The sequence below is a fragment of the Zootermopsis nevadensis genome, unplaced genomic scaffold (genome assembly GCF_977971745.1).
Source record: "Zootermopsis nevadensis isolate Lab colony 2312 unplaced genomic scaffold, Znev_1.0 Znev_ptg000012l, whole genome shotgun sequence".
NCBI lineage: Eukaryota > Metazoa > Arthropoda > Insecta > Blattodea > Termopsidae > Zootermopsis > Zootermopsis nevadensis.
In genome coordinates, this window is record NW_028259144.1 from 7167380 (window position 1) to 7191521 (window position 24142).

Here is a 24142-nt window from a genome sequence, read left to right on the forward strand (position 1 = left end):
ATATTTAAGGACAGAATGAAGGAAAGAAATATTTATAAAACCTTTACACATGGAAATAATAGGCTTTATTTTAGAATTTCTGAAATTTCTGTTGAAACAATGCAAACATTCACAAGAAACAAAGGGAGGGTTATGGAGTAAGATATAAATGGTATGAACAAATATTCACATGTTCTGGAGTGGGGAGAAAATATGGAGGGAGTAATGGCACTGAAATTTTATATGTACAGTATATATTTCAATATTCTCATTAATATTATTATTAATTACTCAGTTGTTTTTACATACATGTACTCATGAAATATATGAGATTGCATGTATGTAAAAAGTTAGATATTTAATATATTATGCATGTAATTTATATTGTAGTGTGTATAGTACAAAATGTTTCAACATATATATATTTCATATGTATAATAATAAGACTAGTTTTCTTTCCCACTCACTGAGACAGGATTAATTAAGACATATGATATACAAGAATAATATGCATTACTGTATTGTACTGTAATGAATTTGTTAACATGGGCAAACCACACATCCAGTATCATAAACTGAAAAGAACATCAGCAAATAATACAGGGTGGAGAATCGAGTGGACACCAAGGGAAACGTTCTCAGTTTCCTTCCTTTAAAAAAAAATCCCACCTTCAAATTACATAATACATGGAAACCTTGTCTCAGTGTGAAGCATATAAATTAATGGAAGGGAGTGTGGGTAAAACATAGCAAAGTTAACAAGTGTAAGGTTTTGGGGTAAGGAAATCTGGCACGTTTGTTACAATTCTGTTGTAAGAGTGTCACAGTAACAATTACATGAACTCAGGGGGTTCAGGACAGAATATATACTTGCTTATTTCTCAGGGCATGTAGAAACGACTGTTTCTTCACCTCCACCATCTTAAATATGCGTTACCAACATATCACTCACATGAGAGCCACCAGGATGATCAGAGAAATTACAACTATCTGGGCAGCACCGTCTTATACATATACATACTGCAAATACTACTACATACATTCTACTCTTCCAAACATAAAAATATTTTCAATAAATTAATCACAATGAGAATGAATGGTTGTTGCTACCACAAGTTACAAAACAGAATAAATTAAGCTGCCCTGGAACTGAAATTCACGGTAAAAATGGAAGTGGTAACTTGGCATCAATAAGATCAAGCAACACACACAACTGTCACGTAAAGAAATGTGATTTAAGAATCCAATAACCATATACAACTGACAAAATTAATTATAATAAATAATAATGTGGTTGTATGAATGGACAACTTCATGACAGATGTAAAAGGAAGCAGATATATACATAATTTAAAATATTCATGTCTGAGTATGTAATTAAGAGATACGCAACAATAACACTTAACCAAAAACATAGTATTAAATATCATGAATCACAAAATAAGAATGTTTAGAGCAAAACAGAACATGTTACGCTACAGCTTTGTCACAGACTACGAGAATATGATTTACTCTTGAGACACTCCCAAGCTTAACAATTCCGCAAACTTACCATTTATTCTGATAGAACTTGTAAAAATTAAATCCGTGGCGTAACAGCTCCAGAGAGCCAAAGCCGACTAGCTTGACTGCTGGCTTCATGTTCACATGCCTAAACAGAGGTGAATGATCATCCTAACCAGATATACATAGGATGTGGTCAGCATGACGAACCCCCAGCCATTGCTAGCTTTCCTGACCAGATTACGCTACTTATTGTAGCTCCCCAATTTCCTCACGATGCTGGGTTGGCATACACTGGTCGAAAGCTCATGAAAGAACTTGTATGTACCAAAAAAACTAGGTGGAACCTCTGGGTCAATCTAACATATCGTACAAGAACACATCATACAATGGTCAACCCAATCAAATACATGATCAACAAAATATATAATTCTTAAACAGTTATACTGTCATGGAAAGAGAAATAATTATAGTACATCAATCCATTATCTTTTATTACACAAAATATTTTTCATCAATCCTAGGGCTTTTTGCTGTGCATGTACAATGATTTACCTGTGAGTAACTGAGACAAGTGGTATGATGACAATGTATCCTTTCTGGCATACAAGCAGAAATAAAATTTATAATACTGTAGGATAAATTTGAATTTGTAAATTCTAGCGATTTTCAACTTGCCGTGGTATTAACAGAACTGAAATAGTTGACAGGAACACCAAATACAAAAATTCAAACAATGCCAAACAAAATCTTATATTAATCAGCAAAACCAATTAGGCAGATGGTCACATAAATTTTAACATACACTGGAAGAACAATAAGAAAAAACTCCAAGAATATAACCAGAACAATAAAAGACTGGCCAAGGAAAATGACAATGCAAAATTTTGTATGTTTCCAGGTGGTGGTAATTGTCATGGTTCACATACACACACAAATGCACACATTAAACCTTGGAAGTACACATACTTAAGACTTCAGTCTCTGCCCCAAAGAAAACATTTCTCCATTACTAAGGTCAGCTGGTTAAAACTGTTTCAGAAAATAATTTCTGTTTACTTACATTGAGAATCAGACGAACTCATGAATACAATGGACATGCAAATTAAAGTAAATCAATACTAAGACCAGAAGTATTTACCGACAGCCGGCCCTGATGACAGAGGCTGAAACGGTGGAAATCTACCAGACCACGCGGCACAATAACCCAGAAGACAGCAATCTTCAGACTCACCACTGTGAAAACCGCAAATCCTACAAGTTATACCAGATCAGAATTTACTAATGAGTGCATATATCATCTCTAAATTGCCGAGGTAGCATCTCTGTCTGTGGAAAACTAGTTCAACATGCTCTACTAATTACTCTACACCATTCCACAATTATAATTCAATTCATAAATATGATATCAAATCAGTTTATACAGTCCTGAGAAACAGCATTAATAACAGGTATAGGGTTAGGTCTGAACATGTTTTATTCAGATCAGTATTTTTCCCAAGATGACACTAGTGTATTACCATTTCCTTAAAGTGTGACGTTACACTTGAGTAAAGAATAGTGAGGAAGGAGGTCATCAAAATCCGTTAATAACAGTATATAATAGTAGTAGTAATAGAAATAATAATAATAATAATTCTCTTTTGTCTTCTTTTGTTTTTACGAGATATAGCAATAACATTTATTTAATCAACAACATTGGCAAGATGATCACACTTCGCAAAAAAAGAAATATAAAAAAAAACAGTCCCACTTGTGAATACTGTACAATTACGTAATATTACACACAAGAAGGGAGGGTTTATGCACAATGAGACGACTGAGAAGAGAAAACTTGCAGTAACAATAAATCCAGGAACAACAGAAGTGACGCACACTTCTACTGCCACGTCCAATTAGATGGAGCCTTCAAGGATACTACAGCATCCTTCTCTCCACCACTTTATCAGTAACATTCACATTTACCAGTCTGTTTTATCAGCCTTTTTCAAGTTCTTTCAACTGTAATCCTTTGTGCTCACGCCCGAGGAAAAGGCAAATTCACGGAAAATAATGGAACAACACATCAACACAAGATATTCACTGCAAAACTTTCCAAGACACCATGAAAAGTATATAGGTTACTTCCTTACAGACTATGTAGTAGAAAAGGCAAGAGTCCTATCAGAGTGACGGAACTTTCGGGAAAAGATCTGAAGTGGCGGGGCGTTAATTTACGCCCCAAGCAATGACTGAAACAGGAGACATTTACAATCTGATCATTATAGCAAATATGCATTTCAAAAAGGCTTCGAGGAAAATTCTTATTCTCTCTCCCCGATACATATGGCAGATATATATCATTTCTGAAAAGGATGTGACTTTCTTTGCTTTGATGGGAAATAGAATTTCTTTCTCAAAGTTTCTTTTCATCAAGAAAAACAGACATTGGCATATGACTGGACAGGAAGCAAGTTTCTAAAAACTACAGTTGAATGAAAAAACATTATACTGACGTTCATGATTTGTTTACTGTACAAAGAACAAGTCCCTCGGGATGATCTGCATTGCTCAGTTCTATGGCTGCATTAGGTCTTTACATAATTTCCATAACCCTCTAACACCATTCTCACTGACTGACACTCACACATTCAGTCGGTCTCATTTTCCTCCTAGTTTACACTGGAAAACCATGACACAATCTTTATAATTGATTAGACATATTTTTTTAAAAAACTTAACTTTTCTAACAGATCCCTACAAAGAGCCAAAACATTTGACTAAGTAAATAAAAAATATATATACACAATAACATACACAGATACAAAAAGGTTTTTTCTTGTTTCAACAGCTATTAACAAATACCAGTACTCGATGAAGATGGTAAGAAAACATGGTGTCAGTTAATGGAACTAAATTAAACAAAGATATAAAACTCTTAGCAAAGCTGGAAGGGAATAACATTGATTATGCCTTATTCTTTCTAAATACCGCTCTGTTTTCCACACCGAAATCTTTTCCGAGGGACGTAACATAGCATTTATATAGTATAATTATTCTCTTCTCTTAAACTTTACAGACAAGGAATCCCGTAGAATGAGTTTTACACACTCTAACCGCTGTAGTATTAATTATGTATGTAACATGTTTGTACAAGAAAATGAATAAGTACAACCTGGTAGCAAAGAGAGATATCATTTTCATTTCACTTTTCTTTAGCAAGAAAAAACACACAAAAATTATAATGTATTTAATAGTACAATCTTTTTTTTAACATTTTAAATTTATATTTTTATTACTTATGTCATTTCCTTTCTCTTTGAATATCTGGTTTTTTTATGTTTAAGGCAATGGAAACATGGTAATCGAAACTGACAAACCGTAAGGTTCAGATGAAATTCCTATATTCATCTTACACAATCGTATCAACAATATCTTGAACTTATTCCCTGCACTTCCTAATATTCCATGAAACATTTTCTCCAGCCTCACACAATTTAATTTCTGTTTCTAAATAACATCTTCCTGATTTTATGCAATCTTACTTATGACGTAAATACAGTAAATATGGATTGTCACCATTTCCACCTTTGTCCCTTACCTCTGGATCTAATTGACTATGCATAAACAACATATGTATACTTCGGATAGAGAGAATGTCCATTTAGGCAACGATATTGCTTTTAAATAACGCAACACATTTCCGCTACGAACAAATACATAAAATTCACATTTTAGATGTACTGAGTAAAAAGTGTCAGGCACGTGGAAGTCCCAAGTCTCAATTACCAGTTATTAATTTAAATAAAACTTCAACAAAAAGGACAAGACATAAAAATGACTGTCTTCTGATATGTTGCTCAGTGATATTCTGGTAGACATTTACTTACATTTCAGGTGTTTGCTACCTCTGAAATGTCAGCAAACTTCAACCAAATACAAAACACAATATCCTAGAAAACAATCGTCTTCATACTAGCCCCTGTGAAAACTAAAAATCTCAATAGGGCAAGACACACTGATTGAAAGAAGACTAGTGGCTTATTTATAAGACTGTCATGAGACGCAACTTCGCTTACATCCTTGTGTCCTCCCTATCCAAAAGCATACACAAACAATGAAAGGGATTTTTCAGAAGAATATGTTCTACCAATTCTAATACTCCTTTTGAAATTAAAATAAACAAAATGGAAGAACAATTAAACAATTTGATATAAAACTATGAGTATTAAAAATTACCACAAGCAAATGTTTTCTATAAAAACAAGCTTCTTAGAAATACCTCTAAAGCATGCCATAAATTTCAATCCATATATTTAACATTAAAATGATTACAAAAAAGTTTTTATTTTTTTTATCATGAGCACGCAGGTTTGTATATTCTGAATTATTTTTATCATTCATAAAGAAAATGTAAATTAATTTTCTACCCCCCCATAAAAATACCACTAAAATATTAGGCATACCTCTGAATATAAAACACTAATTCAAAAATTACAACACATATACATATATCAGTGCTCTGTTTACATCAAACAAAATTCAAGAACAGCAACAAAACAGAATCACAACATAATAATTTCCTTGAAAATATTACTACTGCTATGGGTTTTGTAATATCAAAATTTGTTAAACACCCATAACATCTGAACTGAAAATGGTAAAATACATATTCTTCTGGAAGCCCCCTTGTCACCTGTCCTCCTTTCATACACTCTTTCATTCAACTTGAAACAACCTTTTACTGTGCCTTGCGGAGAAAACACTTTGGGAAGGGGAGGGGTTGCCAGCACTGTAATACCGAGTAACGATACCAAGAATGTTCCCATTGCCAAGTCTGAACTGCAGCCTGCTGCAGCTTTGCCATCGTGATGTAGGCAATGGTCATCAAAACTATCTTGTGGTAGTACACTAGCAATGTTGCTTGTATGATGATGGTGATGACGATGGGGGGTAACCTACCAACACAAGTAATGTAGACACGGGAAAGAAGTGAAACGGATGGTGGTGGTAATATACAATGCACCCATTCATTGTAGCCACCATTACAGCAAGACATGAAGCAATGAGCCTCTGCTTCAGACCTGTAAATATGTGAAGTCACAATTATCCTGCATGAAACAAGAACCTACAACCCAATCTTTAAAAAAAAAATCTGACAGTTCACAGCACTTAGTAACAGCAGTATCAATTTTCTTAACTGCAATGATTACCTCGCAATCTGTAACTCCCATTACACAATATACAGAGTGGGTAGGAAGAAAGTAGGCATTAAATAATCGCTATAGGTTTTGTAATATTAATGCTGGTGGATGCCGCCGGTGCCTACACTGAATTTTAAGCTATGCATCCATATTCCCATTTAAAAAGGTACATGTAAAAATTATTTTAATTATCTTTGCATTGGAAATATAGAGGTTATAACCATTTCTCAATGCCTACTTACTTCCCACCCACCCTGTATATTACAACAGAGCATGAAAACAGGATCTTTTGTATTTGTCATGTTGAGAAATTTATACTACACAGCAGTATTCTTAAAATGCAGAAAAAAAAAAGGTCACCAAAATCAGTCTACCGACTCACAAGTTATTTTGTAACACTACCTCAACTGTAGAGTTCTCTAACCTCCAGACATCAACAACTCTCGAAGATTAGGCCCTGTGGCTGGCTCCAATTCAGAATTACTTCCAAAATTACAAATCAGTTTAGACATCCGACAGGACTCCTTCGATGCGTGGCCCGCCTGTCACAAGGACTCTGACATAAAGGGGTAAATGTGCACAATGAACTCAAGAGGGTAGGAGAGAGTTAGGTCATATCCTATTCCAAGAAACTATCTAAGTATTCACCTGAACATTCCAGAGGAAAACCATGAACACCTCAGTGAGGAAACTCAGTTCCCTGTCCAAGATTCAAATGAGGCACTTCCTAAATACAAGCCAGACATGTAGGGTGCGGCAGAGGAAACGCATGTTTTTCAAATAACAATAACTCAGTTGATTTTCAAGTTAAAAAAATTTTAATTACACAAAAAGAAAGGTTTTAATATGCAGTTTTTGTCGAACACTTTTGAATTACTTCCGAAAAATAACGTCCGTCAAGTGACGCCCTTCCTTCTGCACGCACTCTTTCAGCCTCTCCTCAAAATTCTACATTGCAAAGCTAAAGCTTGGCACCGAGCAGAACGCCTCGGGCTTCTGAGAACTGCCGATCTCACTCTCTCAACATTCTCAGGGTTACGCACAGACGCGGGAAGGCCAGGTGGTTTCCTCTTCATCACAGACCCTGTTGTCCTAAACGCATCAACCCATCTGAGTATCGTGTTACGATCAGGGATGTTTCCACGGCGCTCCACATTGAACTGTTTACGGAAAAGGCGCTGAATGGCAATTATGGATTCACCACTTTTGAAATAATTTTCAACGACAAACACCCGATGCTCGTGGGCCCACGGTGCCATGGCTAATGAAACTGCATCATCCTAGCCGAGTACTAGCCATTCAAAAAACATGCGTTTCCTCTATATAAACACATGACTTACTTGCTTGATTGCTGCATTCCATTCCGATTCACTTGAAAACTATGAAATTAAATACAGTGGACGCACAGACATCATACAGAATGCCTGGTAACTTTAAACCAATATTAAAATTCAGCATTATCTGTACCTTAAGTAGATCAGGGTCATCCATGTGTCTACCAGCACTTAAAATTCAATGAGGTAGTTCCTCTACTCCACTCCACATGTATTTTTATGTGTTCAGTATTACGACTATGACAATGGTGTAAAATTTTAATGTTATATCACACATATTTAACCTAGTGCAAATCCGTATGAGTGAAAATTAAGTACAAAATGAATCACTAAATTGTGCAATTATTACTATGTAGTTCCTGCTAGCAACAACATACAGTATATGATGCAAAATGGGTATTTTAAGTTCCTTTCAGAACAAAACAGAAGAGAAAACTAAATTCACCTGACAAATAATCTCCCAAAGCAAACTTAATCCAAATTCATCAAGTATATCTGGAATTAATGCATGTGGATGGACAGTACCCAAAAATGGTATTAGCTTTTTGGTTTGTTTTACACATTACATTATCTAATTAACAAATGTAAGGATACTGACAACAAACAGTATATAATGTTTTATTCATACGATTACTTCTCAAACAGAAGCGAGCTACTAGAAAAGGAGACGAAATATTACGACAATAAAATATCAATCAGTATGGTCAATGAATGAGGCTTACCTCATGGTGCATTGTGTGACATGATACTTGAGGACTGCTCATGAGTGAGCGTTGGTGTTGGTGTTGGTGTGGGAATTACTGGTTTGATTGCCCTGTTGTGTTGGGGATGCCAGTGGCTTCTTGTCATCTCCGCCTGGGGTTGGTGGAGCATCTTTTCTTGGAGGCATTCTCTCGTTGATGGCGTCCAGTCCCTTTGCCTCAGCAAATGATGTAATTTTGTGATTTGGTGAGAAACCTTGCAGTGCTGAAAATATAAATGATTTTTATCAACTGTCTTCACAAGTCACAAAATAAGAAATGAAATATCCAATTAATTCTTTAAGCAATAAAATTTATTCAGTCAGTTACAAAACACTTTTATTAAAATCCTCTGAGGTGATCAGATGAACAGCACTTTATTATGTTGTTTTAACGTAATATTATCCTGTGATCTCTACCTATAAAGTAAAGTAAAGCTGTCCCACTATACGCCATGTAGGCGCTTGGGGGGAGTGGAGGTATAGCTCCTACTCATTCTTGACCTCGGCACTAGATGGGGGTAAGTGGTCAGCATCACGCCCCGGCCGGCTTTACCCCCGGTATCCATTGGATAGGAGGCTGGGTGGGACCCAGAGCCGGTCTGGACGCACCCAGAGCCGGTCTGGATGCAGAGGCTAGAGGAAAAATCCTCTGCCCCGTAGGGGATCAAACCCCGGTCGCCCAGTCCGTAGCCAGTCACTATATCGACTGAGCTACACTGGCTCTGATCTCGACCTATGTCTCCCATTATGAATGGTAACTTACCATTTTTGAGTGATGTCTTGCCACCAGACAACGCTCCAAGAGGCAGGGACCCTGTTGGAGTCAATCCCTTCAGCTGAAGTACACTCTCACTTTCCTCTCTGATAAAAGAAAAAAAACACAAAACTTTGTACACCTCAAATTACAGCAATAAGATGACTCTAACAAAATAATTACAACAATAACCAACTAAAACTAAGACGGGTGGAGTGGGAAAAATTCTCATACACCAATTTTAATCAAGATTGATTCAAATGTTCAAGTTATGTCATGTATATGGACAGACAGAAAGATGGATACAGTGATTTTAATAGACGCTCTGTAGGATCCTGAACATGCATAAAAATGTGTAGAACTTTGGATCCACATCGCTTGTATACATTCAAGGGGTCTACATTAAAAGTTGTCACAAATTTAATTTTGGTTCATACTGGTCAAATATAACCCATACTTTATTTCAAGCTTAAATAAAAATTACCAATAATTTAAAAGTGCTCATTACAAATATACCGTTGTAACATAAAATATATGGATGTCACTGCGATCCAAAAGTTTCAGCCTATTTTAAGCATTTTTCAATACAACAAAATAAATGGAAAAATTATTTCCTATGCAATGCAACTATTTTCACAGAATACATACGTGTGTAATAAATGAAAATCAATGTCCATGTAGTATGAAAAACAACAGGGAATTATTTTATGTATTCCACTGGAGAACATCTTTCTAACCTTGTTACAACCATCCTGCAAAATACTGAACTATTTGGTTACAATGCACTTATGTAGCTAGCTTACATGAATAGACACCTCATACAGAATATACTACAGATAAAATGAGTTTCAAAGTCTTACCTCAGCACAGAGAAGACACGGGCCATCTTGCCAATAGCACGAATCTTGTTTCGAATGACTTCTTTCCGCAGGTTGGCGGCTGTACCTGTTAAATAACCATAAGACATTAACATTCTGCTTTGTATTCATCAGAAGAAGACAAAGTGCAATTGCAAATCTGAAACATTTATTGTCTATCGTCATAAAGTGTTCATGAAAATCAGTGATAACACCCGCTACACAAATTAAAATAACACTAATTGTTAAGAACAAATTTGTAAGAATCCACTGAGCAAACACATCAGACATTCATAGATCTGGCAACATCATAACTGCTACAAAACTTCAGAATTCAAACTGGAGTACTGGAATGGTTATAAAAATTAGTATGAAATACAAGGCACAAATGTCTGCCGGGCCCAGCAATAATTATTGTAAATATCTGAAACCAGGTTTCAATAAAGTGACTGTAAAAATTGCAGGATTAATGATTCATCATGTTCTTTCAAAGAACATCTTGTATCAACCATCAAATTAGCAAAGTTATTCAAAGTAGCATAGTATACACAGCATTTTGCAGTTATCACAGCAGACAAATTCATAAAAGGGCATGCTCTAGTTGATTAGAATTTACTTCATGCATGAACATGACATGAAAATGCATGTGTGCATATATTAATTACACCAGATTGTTCCAGTTTTCTCACCAGAATAAATGTTAGACAAATTATCTTTACAATGTAACAATATCAATACTAAATTGCAAACAGTAAAACAAACATGCACATAAAATATGTTACATAATTGTGACTACAGACTCTACTATTCTTTCGCTGAAAATTGTACCTATTCAAGGAAACAACCATGCACTAAAGATAATAAATTAGTAGCATATTCACTAATCACCATGCAGAAACATTATTTAACCCTTTAAATGCAAAGTTTGCTTAAATAATATCTAAGAATTCAGTCTAAACCATAGAGAAAATACTTCACTATGAGAATCAATGACTTTGAAAGAATGTGGAACGAAGAAGCCATAGCCTAATTAAAGGTACTTTTCTGAGAGATTGAGGGAAAACCATGAAAAATCTGTCAGTATAGCTGATTATAGAGCTAAGATTTGAGCCCGGGACCTCCCAAATACGAAACAGGAGCGTGAGCGTTAACCACTCAGCTGTAACATTTTACATACACAGATCTTCCAACTATATCTTTACCATATCAACATATATTCTGGTGTTCATGTTATTCAAATTGCATTTCAAAACTAATCAACTAATAAATGTTATGAATACAAAATACTAACATGCCCAATAGAAACTAAACACAATCACTGTAACAAAATGCTGCTACAACAGGTACCACTTACGCACATAAAACATCAACATATGGTTCATGAAGCAGAACATTTCCATAACTAGAACAGAACCCACGACCCATAATGTGATAATTTCAATGGAAACACTTGGCCTTCCTATAACGTGTATTCGAAAAAGTGATGTGCTATGTTAATTACCATTACCTAAAGCAAAACAGGATTTGAGGTCCTCACGGCAGCAAGCATAAAGATGGTTGTCTTCTGGGTAGTAGTGCCATGTAGTCTGGTATAAGTTTAATGGTGTTACAGAGGTACATTCTGCCTCAATCATCAGGACAATGCAGCAAGTACCTCTGAAACGGTGATACACTTCTACTAGATTACATGGAACTACAACCCAGAAGACAACCACCTCCGTAACTGAATCAAGTTTTACATCATAATAAAAATTATGGAATAAAACTGTCAATTCATAAGCCCAAAAGCATTAAAAGAACCACAACCCAAACTATCTGAAGTTTTCACAGTAAAGCAAAACAAGCTGAAGAAATTTATATTATAGAAGGGCTAAGCATATACAAGATTACTGAATTTAACAACTTCTCTTGTGTGTTAAAATGGTAAGCTATTACATAACTTCATTTCAAATAAAATCACTATACATCAAATCACACCAAATGTATTATAAGTACATTTCTAATAGTATATACACTATAATTTACACATCTATCTAATAACTTGGATAAATTAATATCACAACTACACCAATCAGTACTAGCAATACTTCTGTTGTTTGCATATGGTTAGTTAGAGCCAAGAATGTACACTTATGAAGCACGAGTGGGAACTGTGTGAAAACATTCATCAAACATTCAGCTATCATGAAGTTTACTCTAGTCTGGATTTATTTTTGAACATCAAATTGTCGACAATGAAAAGAACCACACACGAAGCCAGCCCACACCCTCAAAAACTCAATTTCTTTAAAATCCATTTTAATAGTATCCTCCCATCTATGTGTAGGTCTTCCAAGTGGTCTCCTAACTGCAGGTTTTGTGACTGGAATTATTTTCTGTTCATTTAACATACATTCCAGACATGCTACCAGATGTGCATCTAAAATGAAATTTGAGGTTTCCACAGTATAAAAAATTTGGGTTGTGATCTTTTGGGTTATGACTCCATTTATCCTTGTACATGGCTACTAATATTTTTAATGAAGATACAGAGCTGCCTCCATCTTCCCTAATTTAAGAGAAGCCGCGTGATATGTAAAAGGTATATATTAATATAATGCACACACATACTAATAAGCCATTAAGTGTGAAGAATGTCCCTATATAGTCCGCTTCTAGGCTTGAAACCCAACATAAGAGGCTACCAGATCCCACACACAACTAAAACCAGAGTTTCCCTGTGAAATAAAAGTCTGCATCATCTAAATGCATTCTACTTGTACAGATTTTCCACACAACATCAAGCAATAACTACACTGGTCATACAGGGTGAGTCAGAAGTATGTTTAAAAACTTTGTGTGCATGTTCCAGTATCAAAAATAAGAAAAAATGTTCCTGTGAACATGGGGTCGCAAATGTTTCATTTTCGAAATAATAGCCAAAAATAATTTTCAATGTATGCCTTTATTGCCAAGTATAAGGACAGGGATGTTTCTTTATAACAGATGCTCAAAGGTTGTTCCTCCATTCTCCACACATGCATGAGCACGACGTACACAAGACTGACAAATTCGTTCGTACACACCAGGGTTTCCTCGGATCATCTGGCATGCATTCTGCACATGTTCCCATAGGTCGTCATCATTGTTTATGAGTGTCGCATAAACAATGGACTTCATGTGACCCCACAGATAAAAGTCCAATGGAGTCAGGTCTGGTGACCTCGGTGGCCATGCTACTGGGTCACCTTGCCCAATCCATCGCTGAGGGTACTGTTCATTGGGATATCTGACTAGATGGGAGAAGTGTGCTGGGGCTCTGTCGTGCATAAACCACATTTGTCTTCTTGTATTCAGTGGTACATCTTCAAGGAGACGTGGCAAACATCTTCCTAAGAATCACGGTAATGAAGGTCTTCTTAGACGCATTGGAAGCTGGTATGGAGCAATATGCATGTTGCCATCTCCTGCACAAATTTTAATTAAATATCTTTCCTGGAAGCTGGATTCACTTTGACATAAAGTCATTCACTGAAACTTATTTTTGGCTATTATTTCGAAAATGAAATATTTGCGACCCCATATTCATAGTAACATTTTTCCTTATTTTTGATCCTGAAACACGCACACAAAGTCTGTAGACATACTTCTGGCTTACCCTGTATATTAGTACATTTAGATAACAACCAACAATCTATTACAAAATGCACAGACATCAGTTCTATTAATGAAACTTACCGCATAACCCCATGTCCAATTGAGCGAGTGAGTGAATGAATGACCACATCCACAGTTGATTGGTTGATACACATACGAAGTAATGGAGATAAAAAAAAACAGTGCATCCAGATAAAATATTGAACAAACTCAACACAGCAATAAATTATGTATACAATGCATTCTTCATAAGCAGCACAGTTTCTTTTCTTATCGAGATTCAGGAACTAATTTAAGAAAACTGCATAGCTCTAGGTATGCACTGGATATAGTACCAATCAAAAGCATAATTACTACATCTGCTATTTATTGCAAGAGCATAAAGTTATTGAAGAAGCAATGCTTTGAAGCAGTAGCATATATATAGAGGATGGAGGCAAAATTATTTTTGGTATTCATAATATATATATAAAAAAAAAACAGTTGATGTATGGAAGACAGAAATGTTAAGATTATATATAACTTAAAAAAAAGATCAAAAACGAGACAAGCAAAGAAGTGTCTGATCTTTTCATCCATTCTAATTGGTTATGTAAGGAAATGTTGATTTGAAATTAATTTAACCCATTCATGTCTTTCTTGACACATTCTGTCACCATCACAGCTTTACCGAATAAAGCCTTCATATGAACACACACACAAAAAAGTTAAGTTCTTGAAAATACCATTGCATCAATCCATACTATGCATCTGCTTTGTGTGCAAATGTAAAGCATAAAGACAAAAAAATTAAACATTTTATAGAAGACAAACCTAATATCTCTAGCTCTGGTCCAGAAGGCAAGAACATTTCAAAATATTCATAGCAATACTGTACTTCGTATGAAGACAAGGCAATGTATACTAACTCACAAGTTTCCATAAAATTAAAATAGTATGATAATTAATTATGATGATGATGGTAAATCATAATTTCAACGTTAAAAGAGTGCCATAATAATCATAACACTACAGTAAAAGTAATGATGACAAGTAAAATATTTATGAAAAGGTTTAATCTGTGACGATGCACAGCATTTCACTGTAAGCATTTTCAAGTGACAAAGAACTTAAATAATCCAAAACTTAATACTAAAATTTTGAATACAAACAATCCAGACACACTAACTACATGGTTGAGTAGTGGAAGTTTGATACGGATATTTATTTTCCTAGTGTAAATAAGTCTGAGGCACAACACAAACTTCACAAAGTATATTAATAGGTCTGCACATTACTTACTTCCATTTTCACCAATTCTAATATTTAATATGATTACAATACCGACTTCTGATTATATCCATAAACATTGTTTTAATGACTAATTTATCATTAGTCAACCAAAATGAATTCATCATATGTAAAAATAACAGACAAATACAAACATAGACATTTAAACTTTTAATTTGCTTTCCACTGATTTCAACGTGATTTAGTGCCAGTATGAAGAACATAAAATTAATGACTCTGGTAACACGGTACTACCACAACCTAAATTTCATTTTTCAATCTGCTGTGGGAATAATATATCAAATCAAGAATAATAAACATTCTTCTCTGTTTAGGAAAACTTATATGTTCTTTGTTGGCTCAGATTTTAAACTTAATACATTCAACTAGTTTCAAATACTACCGTCTTCATTCATATATGACGTAACTGTTCTGGATTCTCAGTTCACATATCAGTCAATATCTACCAGACAACATGATGTAACATCACAGAAGACAGCCATCTTCATGTCAAACAAAGTTTGAAAGTATAGTATTATATCTGTGCAAACCTCATTTGACCTTTTACTTGTTCTGGTACTCCTAAATAAGAAATCTGTGAAAATCTAACATATACCAAATTTCAAACTTAAATATGTGTTACCACAACACCACCAGAGTCATTATACGTATTACTGGTCGAATTCTGATACTCAATTTTCATAAATAAAAAGAGGGAATGTAACCGTCCTTATTTATTCCTTTTCCCCCCAGTATAAACATATAAAAACCTAAAATAGGATCTAAAACACAATCTACAATTAAGTATTTATTATCTTAATGTTCTCTGTATTTAAATTTTAATGTAGTTAATAATAAAATGCTGTACTGTGCAGAACCGTTTGTCAAAACTTAAGCCATAACTTTTTGTTCTTGATTTTGCTGGCACTAAAACTGTGAAAACCACTTTGTTTGAATACTGCTACAAAATTTGTTCAATAAATGAACATTATACAGAGCAAAGTGATGTATAAATCCAATGTGACCACTATAAGCAATATTAACAAAATAATATAAATGGTTCTGTAACTGTGTTTGGAGTTAGCAGATTAAATCCTAAAAATAAGTAATCACATCAAGTATCAATGCTAAACAAAAGCCAAGTCTTATGACATATGACCAAAATGTACAATTCCTGCATAATGCCTTGCTATACCATTGCTATTTTTAAATTTAAAATATATAATGTTAAAAAAATTATCCTCTCAAAATGTTCTTATGCATTTTATGGCATCAAAATTTTCCAAATTTATTTCATATCATTCAACATCCTTCACTGATCGCAAAGGGTACAAGTTGAAACATTACAAAACAGTTTTGCAAATGCTGCTTTGTAAGGTAAGAAAAAACAATGCCATAGAAGCATGGTATAACAAGGGATTCCCAAGTTAAAATTAATGTAACGAAACAAATACAATTCTAGCCCAAACTAACATTATTTTCCTAATCAGCTGTTATTTAGAAATCAACAATGATCATATTCAATAAAATTAATGTAATCTCTGGGATAAACTATTACAACATAATTATCAAAGGATGCAATGAGAGCATGCATCTACTATATAAATCCGAAGAAAGGGTTAGCCATATATACACAACAACAATATCAACACTTGAAAATAAAAATAATTAGGATTTCCACAAACACAAATAAAACACTTGTGATCTAGCTAACAGCTAATATAAAGACCAACACCTATATGCAGGAAGAAGAACTAAATCTATAAAATAAATAAATGTCTTGTGTGTCTCTATTTTGAAAAGATATATATGATCTGGAACACCCAGGATGAGTCTAGATGACGTTTACACGGGTCATGGAAAAATCAGTTTCTTTAATTATTCAAAGAGTGAATCAATAAGATATAGTGACTTCAAATTTAACTTACATTTATGCTAGTGTATGCCGCAAAAAGTAATACCGGTTAACACACTCCAGTGGACATTTTAAAAAAGAATCAACTAAAATTTTATATTAAAGCACTCTTTGTTTAAATAATAATAATGTACAAAACAAAAATAACATAATTAAAATAATTTTTAAAATTATTGTATATTTCCAAATGTTAGAGTGGGTGGGTTGTGCATTAAAACTTTTGGTGGAAACATAGATACCAATTAAAATCTTTGTGTTTCTGTTTAGAAAACATTAGGAGAATAAAATCTTTAGCTCAGTGCATAGCATTTGTGTTTAAAACAAAAACAAAGCACATCGGCATGCTGTCAGTAGTAATCTTGTTCACAACGTAAACAGAGGAAAAACAATTCTCTCCAGGAATTCATATCTCAATTAGAGTAATCACAAACTCTTATCAGCCACTGGAGAGAAACGGTAAAGCACACAACCAGGTGAATATATTAGGCGTATCTGGTGAAATTCTATTATTTAATAATCATGTAAAGAAATCATAATAAAAAAGAAACCCATACGTTGCACAAGAAACTTACCCTTCTTTTGTATAAAAAGTTTCCCTGTGCACCCAGCAATTGAGAGTCCAAATGCATATAGAGAATGGAAAGTGCAGTCAGAAGGTGCAATTGTTTAGAAAAAAGTAATAATAAAAAAGAGGGAATGTGTAAAGATCAAGACTCTTACAGGAGAACTCATACATCTGAATGATCCAAGAAAAATAACACAGAAAAGGCCCAACAACAAGTCAGATTGAAATTTAGTCAAACAATTAATAAAGAGTTCAATCAAAAGGAAGTATCAGTAATCAGTGATCTTTCCTTTATTTGTAACATGATTCTCATTCAAATTATCTACCAAGGGATATGAAGCACGATACCATACTCTTATTTAAAATAAGGTAGCAAGCTTATAAAAATATCAACCAAATTACATACAGAAGCAGTCAAATTTTTTAGCCAAAAAACAAAAATTAAGTTTCATGATACTTAAGGGCAAAAATTAACATAATATAAAAAATGCAATGATATATAAGATTTCATAAATGTGACATTTGCTACAGGTTCTGGTGATAGAGGACAGATCATTCTGTCCATAAACTACCAAAAGACACAAAATTACAATAGTTTACTGAAAATTAAAAAAACAATAAATACTAACAAAAAACTTGAGAAACAGCCATTTTCAAATGTTATATGAATATATTTTGTAAGTAAGACTGCATAATGTTAAACCATGATAATGTATGGAATAATCTTACACAGACAGATTCTAATAAATTAGAAAATATTCAAAGAAAATTTGCCAGTTTACCGATTTTTTTAGTTAAATATCCCACACAAATATGAATTGATTTTATCTACTTTAAATTTTAGAACACTTTATTCCAGATGACAACATCTCGATGTGTTGGCAAAATAAATTGCCATTTTATTATGGACACTGCTGGTTTACGTGTGCTGGCGAGGCAAATAAGAGAATTTTCAATTTTTAGTGTGATCAGTGTGCTAAGACAGTCCTTCAGCCAGGTGCGTCATCGCTGCAAATGACGTATGTAAATCTTTGGACGTATTTAGCATAAAAATTGTCTCCCTTGAGGGCACGTTCTCAAAAAGGGAAATGATCTAGATAGGTTGTCTTGATAGATGATCTACCTTGGTTATCTGTTTTCTGTATTTCTTTAATGTTTTACATTTATATGAGTGTTCCTTAGGTGGATATGTGTTTTTATTTATAGTAATTCATTTATTTTTCTTTGTGTATAATATTGTTTCTATTTTGGGCTTTCCTGTATTTGGCTGTTATATTTAATACTATACATGTATAAGTAGTTAATCTGTTTGTGTAATATTTTTAATTTTTATTTCATTATTATTGTATGTATTATCTGTGTTTGCCTGTTATTGGCAAACACTTAAATAAATGAATTGAATTGAATAATACGTCACATACGGTATATCCTCATGTAATGTTGACCCTGTGCTTAGTCAAGTATAAATTTTATGATGTAATTAGTACAGAGACAATGAGAGAGACAGACAGACAAAGCAAAGCTAACAGACATTTTTAAATCTCAGCTATGAATGCTCCTTAAATATCCTGTCTCTTAATATTTTTCATGACTGCAAATCCTCATTTGTAGTCATCGGTAAAAAAACAATTATTGAAACGAAGATGAAATTCATATTCTTTGGAGTATCCAGATATATACAGACAAAATCTTTGCACAAAAGCTACATATTAGTCTAAAGCACAAAAATGTCACATCATACTTCGTTTGAGCGTCAAAATTTCGGATAGTTTACGAGTATTAATTCTGGGACATGTAACCATTCATTGGAATGTAGTGACTTCTGCAGCAATTTGGAACCATTTTATTTATAACTGCAGGATAAATATATTTGAACTTTTCTGAAGCTCTCCCCATATATAAAACTCATTAACTTCCAGGATAAAATCTGTTACATTTTTTAAAAGACTAATAAACAAATTACACAAGATTTAACTTAAGCATGGAAACTGAGATAAGTACATGTAACATGTGTAACTAATTTCCCTATTCTTAGTCATTTCATTTCTCCTCTTACTAATACGCATGAAACCTTGGAGCATTAGTGCATGCCAAGCACATGCCCAGTCACTGACATTATTTAAAACTTAACAACGGAACAATTTTCAACAGGAACTTTACATGCTCCAACTTGCTGATCACTAATTCAGCATCAGCTTTTCAGACATACAGTTTTATTTGGATCAAAACACACAGCAGTACATCCAATTAATCTTCAATGAAAATGGCTGTTGGAAACGTGAATGAAATTATGTTGGATAATAACGTGTCAGATGAAGTAAACTTGTTCAACCAATATTTGAAAACATTGGTTTGTGCTCTTAAAACCCAACAAAACATACAAGAAAATATTTACAAATAAAAAGGGGTCCAATAATAATACTAATAAATATAATAATAATAATAATAATGATAAGTAATTTGTAACCTGTGCAGACCAGCTACTAAACACACACCTATGTGACGGTATGAAACATATAAAAGATTGATTCTTACCATCTGTGTAATCCAAAATGAAAGAAATGGCAATGAATTCAAATTCATTAGTACAATATTCATAATAAACCACTTCTACACATATTCGTATTATTGTAACGTGCAATTTCTTTTAAACAACTATAAATCTCCCTCTGCAACTCAACTGAGAGGTGTAACCATAGAATAATCTGATTTTAACACATACTAAACTTATTAAAATCATTTCATTACGCTAGTAATATAGTGAAATATATTTCCATTAAAACAAGATGTCACAACATGGACTGAATTATTCAACAATAAACTCTTTCACAGCATGAAACAGATCTCAGTGCCTGAAATTGGTGTCTCTATACATGTGGCTGTTGGCAAAAATAAAAAATTCTGAATCTCTCTTTTGACCCATACCAGAGGAATTAGGGCAGCATATTCAAACACATTTTGGCTTTCTGGACTACTTAGATTTTGGGCTTTGTACATCATCTGATATTCTAAAACACAACTTCTCAAATAGCGGATCTATCTTCATCCTCAGGTGTAAGGAAGACAGATCACTCTTCAGAACATTTTGTTTTAGAATACCTGGCAATGGACAAAGTCTAAAAACTCAGCAGACCAGATTGCAACACACTGTCAGAACCTTTTAACAATCAGTCCTTTAGCTACATATTAAAATACTGGCTTGAAATCTTTTTCAACACATCCCCCCCCCAAAATCCATCATAATGTGTCACTAGAATTGTTGTAATCTGTCACATGATGCATAGGAGGCACCGAAAATTTGAATTTAAACCAACACACATTTTTACTATAACCAGTGAGAAACACCGTTCCGAGATGCTTTTGTGACATACTTATGAAAGGGTAAGACACAATCATCTATTTTTAACACTACAAAAGACTGATCTGTAAAACTAAGCTATTTATGGAGAAACTACCTAACTGAAACTCGGGGTTTCATTGTCAGTAAAAATTTGGACAGTTACGACAGTATGCAGTCTCCAGAATTTGTTGATCAACCAATGAAATTTCAATGGCTATATTTTAATATTACTTAAATAACATGTGCACTTTTATTTTCTGTCCCTATTCAGCAACTTAAAAGAAGATGATCCAACACTTAAGAAAATGTGGAACAGTGAACATCATCTCTCTGAGATAACTTGCACACTGTTACTTGAATGAAATATAAAATCTATGAAAACATTTTTATTCTCCTGTAGTAACAAGCAAAGCAAATAGTATCTTTAAAACAAAATGGCTGGATATACAGAGATACATATAATGAAACATACCTTCCTCCAGAGCATCGTCTCCATCAGACATGAGTTCGTCATCTGAACAGATGTTTAACACATTTACCAGCATCTCTGTCACTGCAACAGAATAACAAATCACACAACTCCTGCTCTGTGCTTCCATCTCGCAAACCGTTCCTGAACTATACAAATTCTACTTGCACAGTCTGTGAAATGAAAGTCTAGGCTATCATTTGGCATGCGTTAACCACATATACTAATTTATGTTGAATAAAAATTGCGGAAATCTGTCTATTTTATAAATGGCGAGACAATGGAAAGTCTTCTTGTGGCAGATTAGGGTCTGGAATTTAACACCCCCCCCCCCCACACACACACAGAAAGGTTAGTATGAATAAGCGAAAACACATCTTCAGTCATTATTACTGATGGTAATGCACACCAAACCTTACCTTTTTCACCAACAAACGGCAACGACCATGTGAACACATCCATGAAGTTGGGCAACCAATATGGGTGTGGTGAACAGTTGAATTGTCGAATGTTCATCACATTATTCTCGTACTTCAGCACTGCTGCCTGGCAACCACAAAATAACAAAACAACATAAATAAATTAACAATCTCACCCACGTTTCACATCATATGACAATCGCCCAAGTACAGAATAGACATCAGAAACATACTGATATGAAACCACGCTCAATTTAGTAGGATTTGAGGTTTTCATGATGGTCTTTGCTGCTTTCTTTATCAGGGTGATGAGACTCATCGCCCTGGTGATGGAGGTAGGAAGGACGTCTGAAACGTTGGTAAACTTCTACCAGACTACATGTTGCTACAATGCAGAAGACTGTCAGCTTTGCACACTTAATTGTATAAGTTAGTTACTTTGAAATACAGTTTCCAGGACAATTTACATATCTCAATTTTAACAATGCAAAATGAGGAAGATATATACCTTGTTATTGTACACATCCAGATAGTTAGGTGCTGAGAAGATAGTGATGAGTGATGGAAAACCTGTCGTTTGACTTTTCCTGTACATTCGATAACTGCAATGAAAGAAACAACCTATTTCCAGTCAGGTAACAGAGATACCGTTATGAGAAGTGGGAAACTAAAATTTCATTACTACACTGATCGAAAACCTAACTGCGCTTCCAATTTGGTACTCGTGTTCCTATTTAAGTACAAAAAAAAATACACACGTGGACAGCATTGTAAATGTTAGCATCTCACACTGTGAACATCAGTAATTAACTTAATTCTGCAGAGCGCTCTCAAACAAGAGGGTAAGCTTTGATAATTTAACTCGCGCAGTAAATAACTCCATCGCAGTACAATAAAAACCAAATCATCTACAACAAGACAATGTCAGTTTCTTATTAAGTTATTTTTATATAAGATGAACTGGTAATCAAATGAATAAAGATGTAATGAAAAACTCACTTTTATGCCCCATCCAATTTATTTACACTACATTTAATAAATTTATTGTTTAATGGCCGTCTAAACATTTAACAATACTGTATTAACCATAACAGTTTCCGAAATAAAATTAACATGACAAATGAATGGCTATAGATTATGGGATCATAAGAGAACATTATAGTTGGCCTTGAAATTGAAACAGTGATTCAATATGTTCAACAGCACGATAAGAACTGATGAAATGTTCTGTATGTAAGAGACAACAAAATATAAAGTAGGTAATGACAAGAAAGACAGACGCAAGCTTCTCGGTTGTTGCGCCACGCACCATTTTGGCACTGCACCAACTATGTTCTTTTGAGATGCTGGTACATGGCCAAAATGCTACATGGCACAAAAACCCTGAAGACCACCAATCTTTGTGCTTCCATCACCATGAAAATCTTAAATCATTTGACAACATATCACTGTATATAAATATGCAATGTTTCTCAGTTTTCTTATATTATTAATGTAATTATCACTCTGCGTTACAAACAAAACATTCCCTGCTAGTAACAGATAGTTAAGCTTTATTTCCGATTAACAATACGGACATACGTATTAATTAACCCGCTAAAAACCAAGGACTGTTTGATTCAAATTTTTCTTAGCACTGATGTGAAAAGGACATCACAATATCAGTGGATGACGGCAAACTAAAAAGCAGAAAACCGTACACTGCTCTCAAATCTTACAAATCTCTACACGGCATGAGAAATCACACACTATTTGATTTAAGTGGCCTAAATTGTATTCACAAATATCAGTTGACAAAATTTACAAGAATAACTTACCCTGCATCTTGGGCTTCATGCGCTCTAATTATGGAAAGTAGGTTGTTATTTTGAAGGAAATCACAGCATGCAGCATAACTGGAACAAATGACACACACATATGAATTAAAACACTCTGACATCCCCCCCCCCCCAACAAGAAAGACCATAACAATATTCCTCTCCTATTTCAAGCTTACATCAACAGCGGTATACTCTGTACAACAGAGATCGAGTGCTTGAAATTTTTTAAGTGCCAAACTGTAAGTGATGTAAGTGTATAGCTGGCATATTCATCGCCCTGATGATGGAGGCAGTTGGTAAACATCTACCACACCACACAGCGCAACAACCCAGAAGACAGAAATCTTCATCTCATAT

The 24142-nt window shown here is 34.2% G+C and overlaps 1 protein-coding gene across 10 annotated transcripts in view; it reads right to left on the reverse strand.

The window, feature by feature from the left end:
* The window catches only part of LOC110827065 (serine/threonine-protein phosphatase 2B catalytic subunit 2), a 125437-nt gene that overhangs the window by 9736 nt on the left and 91559 nt on the right, over positions 1–24142 (reverse strand). For 3 of the 10 annotated variants that reach the window (XM_087347795.1, XM_087347792.1, XM_087347796.1), the window contains 9 exons: positions 23783–23860; positions 22474–22567; positions 21966–22092; positions 21550–21630; positions 17745–17768; positions 10356–10440; positions 9505–9602; positions 8722–8965; positions 43–6545 (listed from right to left, as the gene is read on the reverse strand). In XM_087347795.1, coding sequence (XP_087203921.1) covers positions 8760–8965; positions 9505–9602; positions 10356–10440; positions 17745–17768; positions 21550–21630; positions 21966–22092; positions 22474–22567; positions 23783–23860 — 793 coding nt within the window. In that variant the 3' untranslated portion in view covers positions 43–6545; positions 8722–8759. Of the gene's footprint in view, positions 1–42; positions 6546–8721; positions 8966–9504; positions 9603–10355; positions 10441–13605; positions 13799–17744; positions 17769–21549; positions 21631–21965; positions 22093–22473; positions 22568–23782; positions 23861–24142 lie in introns of those variants that run through there. The other 7 variants (XR_015534912.1, XR_015534913.1, XM_087347793.1 and 4 more) reach the window with 5 other exon arrangements.